This window comes from Charadrius vociferus, unplaced genomic scaffold (genome assembly GCF_000708025.1).
Source record: "Charadrius vociferus isolate BGI_N301 unplaced genomic scaffold, ASM70802v2 scaffold333, whole genome shotgun sequence".
NCBI classification, from domain to species: Eukaryota; Metazoa; Chordata; class Aves; order Charadriiformes; family Charadriidae; genus Charadrius; species Charadrius vociferus.
The window spans coordinates 1,473,534-1,477,937 of NW_009647682.1; the positions used below are offsets into that span (position 1 = coordinate 1,473,534).

Consider the following 4,404-nt stretch of genomic DNA (forward strand, 5'->3'; position numbering starts at 1 on the left):
CAGGAATGCTACTGTCCTCAACCTCAAACAAGAGTTAGCAAGCCCAGAGCCCCCAGAACCTCCAGGGGACCACAGGGGGCGGCTCCCTGAAGCCAAGAAAGTGCCACCCCAGTTTGTGGCCATCATGAGGTCAACAACATTTAGGTGCTTTGAGTCTCCTCTGCCTAGGCATGCATCCCTGGCCACATGCCTGCTGTGCGGTCCAGCTCAGCCAGGGAGCAGCCATGACATGGAGGACTCAAGGAGCCCAGGACATGGGAGCTGAGCAAAGGACAGGGCAGGGCCACAGTGTCACCCAGATGTGCTCTCACCAACCTCCAAGAACTGGGCGCTGACTTTGAACTCAGGTGCCGCCACCCCCTGACTCTGTGCCGCCCGCTTGCGCTCCTCGATGCCGCTGAAGAGGTGGCCAATAGCCCGTGGGATGATGCCCTGCTCATCCTCAGAGATGTTCATGTCGAAGCCGGTGCCCATGGTGTACGTCTTCCCTGCGCCAGTCTGTGAAGAGGCAGTGAGGGGGGAGTCGGCTGGTCCCTCACAGGTTCAGCTCTGCCCATGGCACCCCACAGCTCCCCCTGCCACCCCGGGCTCCCCAAACGCATCTGCTGATCCCCACCACCACATCGGCTCCCACCCCAGCCCTGCTTCCCTCTCCTCCCACCCAAGGCTACCCCCTGCCCCAGCTCTCACCCAGCTCAGGGACAACCCTATGTCCCCTCCACGCCCAGGAGCTTATATACCTCCACCTTCCCTAACCTCTTCAGGAGCCATCTCAGCATCCCCATCACCCAGTACTACACGAGAGCCCAATGCCCATGCCAGAGCCCAAGGAGTGGGCAGAGCGTGTACCTGGCCATATGCCAGCACAGTGGCATTGTAGCCCTCGAAGCAGCCTTCGATGAGCTTGCCCACGCACATCGTGTAGATCTGCTCCTGCCATGTGTCAAGGTCAAAGACAAAGTCATAGGTGAAGGCCTTGTCCTTCCCCAGCAGCACCTGGGGCTCACCGGGTGTCACTGAGGTGCAGATGTGACATCCCTCTATTTTCTCTTTGGACAGTTGGGGACGGATCCTGTAGGAAGAGAAGCAGGCTGAGGGCAGCCTCAAAGGCTCACGCCCATCCTGGGGTACACAAGCCCGGTCCTGAGGATGCAAGCATGGCCCACGCTGGAACCGTGGCTACTATGAGCAGGGAACCAGCAGCATCTCTGCCTGCAGTGTGCAGCAAACAGTGCAGGGGATGCTTCAACTCCTGCACCCACCAACAACCTTGCTTCCTTTGTGGCTGAGAAAAGAGGTTGGCGCATCCTGGCAATGCCACCAGCCACCTCCGCAGCCCAGGTGACAGGCAGGGCTGGGTACCATGGCACAGGCAGACTCGGCAACAACATGCAGTCTGCACTTAAAAATGCCCTCGCACCAACAGCTGAACAGGGCCCAGCACAGCCCATACGGAGCCAGCCAGCCTGCCTCCCCACGCCTCTGCTGGCTCATTCACCGTGATGCCCCTGGCCAGGCAGCGAGCTCTGGGCTGCACGTAGACACCAATCAATACATCAAAGCAGCCCTGACAGGGACTGCCAGGGTACAGACGGGCAGCTGGGATGTGCTGCAGCCAGCCGCAGTCACTTGAGAGGCAGCGACATCAAACTGCAGTTACAAAGGCTTGAAATGCAAAATGCAAAAACATGACGAGACAGCCCCAGCACCAAAACAACCGTCTAAACCAAAACACCACCCAGCCCCATGGCTGTCCCCAGCTGTGGACTCAGTAGATGGGAAGGGGACAGTCAAGGCTGTGTTGGGCTCCTGGCTCTGGCAGCATCCACAGCCAGCCTGCAGCAGCCCCACCCACCACGCTCAAACCCTCCCTGAGAAACTTGGGTACAGAACAGCCAGACCTGCGCAGGTACAGCTCTGCTTCGGTGCAGGCACTGGCATGTGTTAGGTCTGCAGCAGCTTTTGGTGGCTATGCCGGCTACGGGAAGCTGGCTGGTCCCCGGGGACTCATGGAGAAAGAGGGAGTGTGGAGCTAAGCGCCATGGCAAACAGCTCTCATTAGAGCTAATGACTGCACATCTCCCCTCCCTGGGTGCTTCATAAACACAGCTATTAATTCCTCCCAAGCCGCATCGCTTGCAAGCCAGCGCAGCAACTGCAGCAGAACTGGGGCTCTGCACAAGCTGCCGCTCCTCGCCAGCCTGGCTGGCAGCAAGCAAAGCCCGGGAGGGCCAAAACCCACTGTGTCTGGGGGGACATCATCCCCAGCAGGACCACCCCAGTCACCCCACCAGAAACCTGCGCAGCAGACTGGTGGGAACAGCTATGTGCGTCTGTGGGTATATTTAGCTCAGCAGCCACAACAGAAAGCAGCTTCTGATGTGCTCAGCCCTAGGCTCGCTCCTGTTGCCTTCCCAGGGTTCCACCCTCCTCCAGGAAAATTAACCCCAGCTTTAATTACTTTTGGACCAACATAATGTACTTCCCCCCTTCCCCACCCCAGACATACACAGCAACAGTGGCCCTGGGGAACAAGCTGAGGAACAAACTGGAACCACAGTATTTTTGGAAAAACTTTTTCCTCTCAAGAAAAATGAGAGCACGGTTTTCAGCAGAAGATTTCTTTCTTTTTTCCCCCACCACTCTCCCCAGGTGATTAAATGTGCATGTGGGTTTGGAAGAGAGGACGAGCAGCAGCGTTGGAGGGATGTGTGCACATGAATTTTCCACAGGGGACCCACCTCAAGCCTGGCCATGCTGGGCTGTTCCAGCTGTCCACACACCAACACCGATGTCTTCCCCACCCTCAGCTGCCCAGCCAGCTCCGAGCACTCGAGGGACCCCATCACTGACCCTGGCTCTCATAGCCAGGGGACCTGCGAGGGCTGGAGGAGGACCCAGGTACCAGCCCTCAACGTGCCTCCCTGTGCCGTCTATCTCCCCAGGGTGACTGGAGACGCAGGAACCCCCTGGGAGGGTCCTGCTGTCCAGGCAGTTGGCCAAGCATCACTTGGGGATGTCCTTGGAAGCTGCTGCCAGCTGGTATGCCAATACTCCAGACGTCTGCCTACAAGAGCAGGACAAGCAGAGCAGGAGGGCAGGTAAGAGCACCAGCAGCCACAGCCCCGCAAGGGACAGCACAGAGATGCAACCCTGCATCACAGGAGATTTACATGGCCACCAAGAGACATCACAGAGGGTTTCTCTGGGCCAGTGCAGCTGCTCCTCCTGCTCCTCAGCAACCAACTGTCCCAGCTCTCCCACACCCAGGGAGTCCCATCCCTGCCCTCCCAGGAGGAAGATCACCATGCCAGGCACTGGGTGACATGAGACCCTAGTCAGGCCAGGTAGGTGTACATGTGTAGTTCAAGTCATGCCCAGGCATCACAATACCTCCTCCAAACATGACATAAGCATCTGCAGAGCCAGCACAGGCTCTCTCCTTGGCCCTGTCCTCAACACTATCAGATGATGCTGGGGTAGCTGACAGCACTTGTCATGCTCTGCCTCAGTTTCCCTCCTCTGCGACAGAGATCAGCAACTTTGGTGGTCACAAAGTGACATCTGAGTGCATTCTGGCACTCCTTATCCCTACCTCTACTAAAAAAGATGCTGGCCATGTCCTGTCTGTCCATGGGTTTGCAAGAACTGGGTATGATGCTGTCAGGGTCCCACCTGCAGGACAATGGACCTGCTCCCTCATCTGTGTCTGGACACAGCCAGCTAACCTGCTCTGAGCCTGCTCAGGGGCCACCAGCCAGAAGTACAGCTTGTGCCCAGCACCAGGACCCATTGCAGAGCCAAACATGCTGGGGTGCCCCGTCCTAAAGGAGGCCAGACCATCCCCTGGGAGCCCATGGTTATGTGGGAATTAGGGATTTATCTGGTAAGCAGCAACCAAAATAAACCAGCACTTAATCAGTGGGGTGCTGCCTCGCCACCCCCCCAGCTCAGGCAGGAGTGGAGCAGAGTCCCAGCTCCACCAGGCAGTCTGTGTCCGTCTGTCCCCACGCTGGCACGAGTGACTGCTTCTCCTGCTTGATGCTGCCATGGGGCAGACACAGGCTGTCCTGGGGCCAGCAGGATGATCAGCACCAGCCTCATCTCTCTCCCCACCATGCTGATAAACCAGACCCGGCACAGGCAATACACCCAGGGAGGAGAGCTGGCAGGATCACAGCAGTATCACGAGCCTGGCCACCACCTCGGACCTCTCCACACTCAGCTCACTGCAAAGGGATGGTGACAACGGACCGAGTGTCTAGGACAGAGCTGCATGGTTCTGGCTGAGCGCTCCTGACAAGCAAACCTGGTTTCTTACCAACCCCAGGCACCCAACACATAGGGTTGGGAGGCAGACGGATGCACAGACAGAGACAGAGGCACAGGCAGGGGTGGAGATCA

The 4,404-nt window shown here is 58.1% G+C and overlaps 1 protein-coding gene across 1 annotated transcript in view; it reads right to left on the reverse strand.

Moving 5' to 3' along the window:
* KIF21B (kinesin family member 21B) overlaps positions 1-4,404 on the reverse strand; it is a 35,645-nt gene that overhangs the window by 22,757 nt on the left and 8,484 nt on the right. The window contains exons 2-3 of the mRNA XM_009881352.1: positions 850-1,072; positions 316-498 (exon numbers count right to left, since the gene is read on the reverse strand). Coding sequence (XP_009879654.1) covers positions 316-498; positions 850-1,072 — 406 coding nt within the window. The remainder of the gene's footprint in view (positions 1-315; positions 499-849; positions 1,073-4,404) is intronic.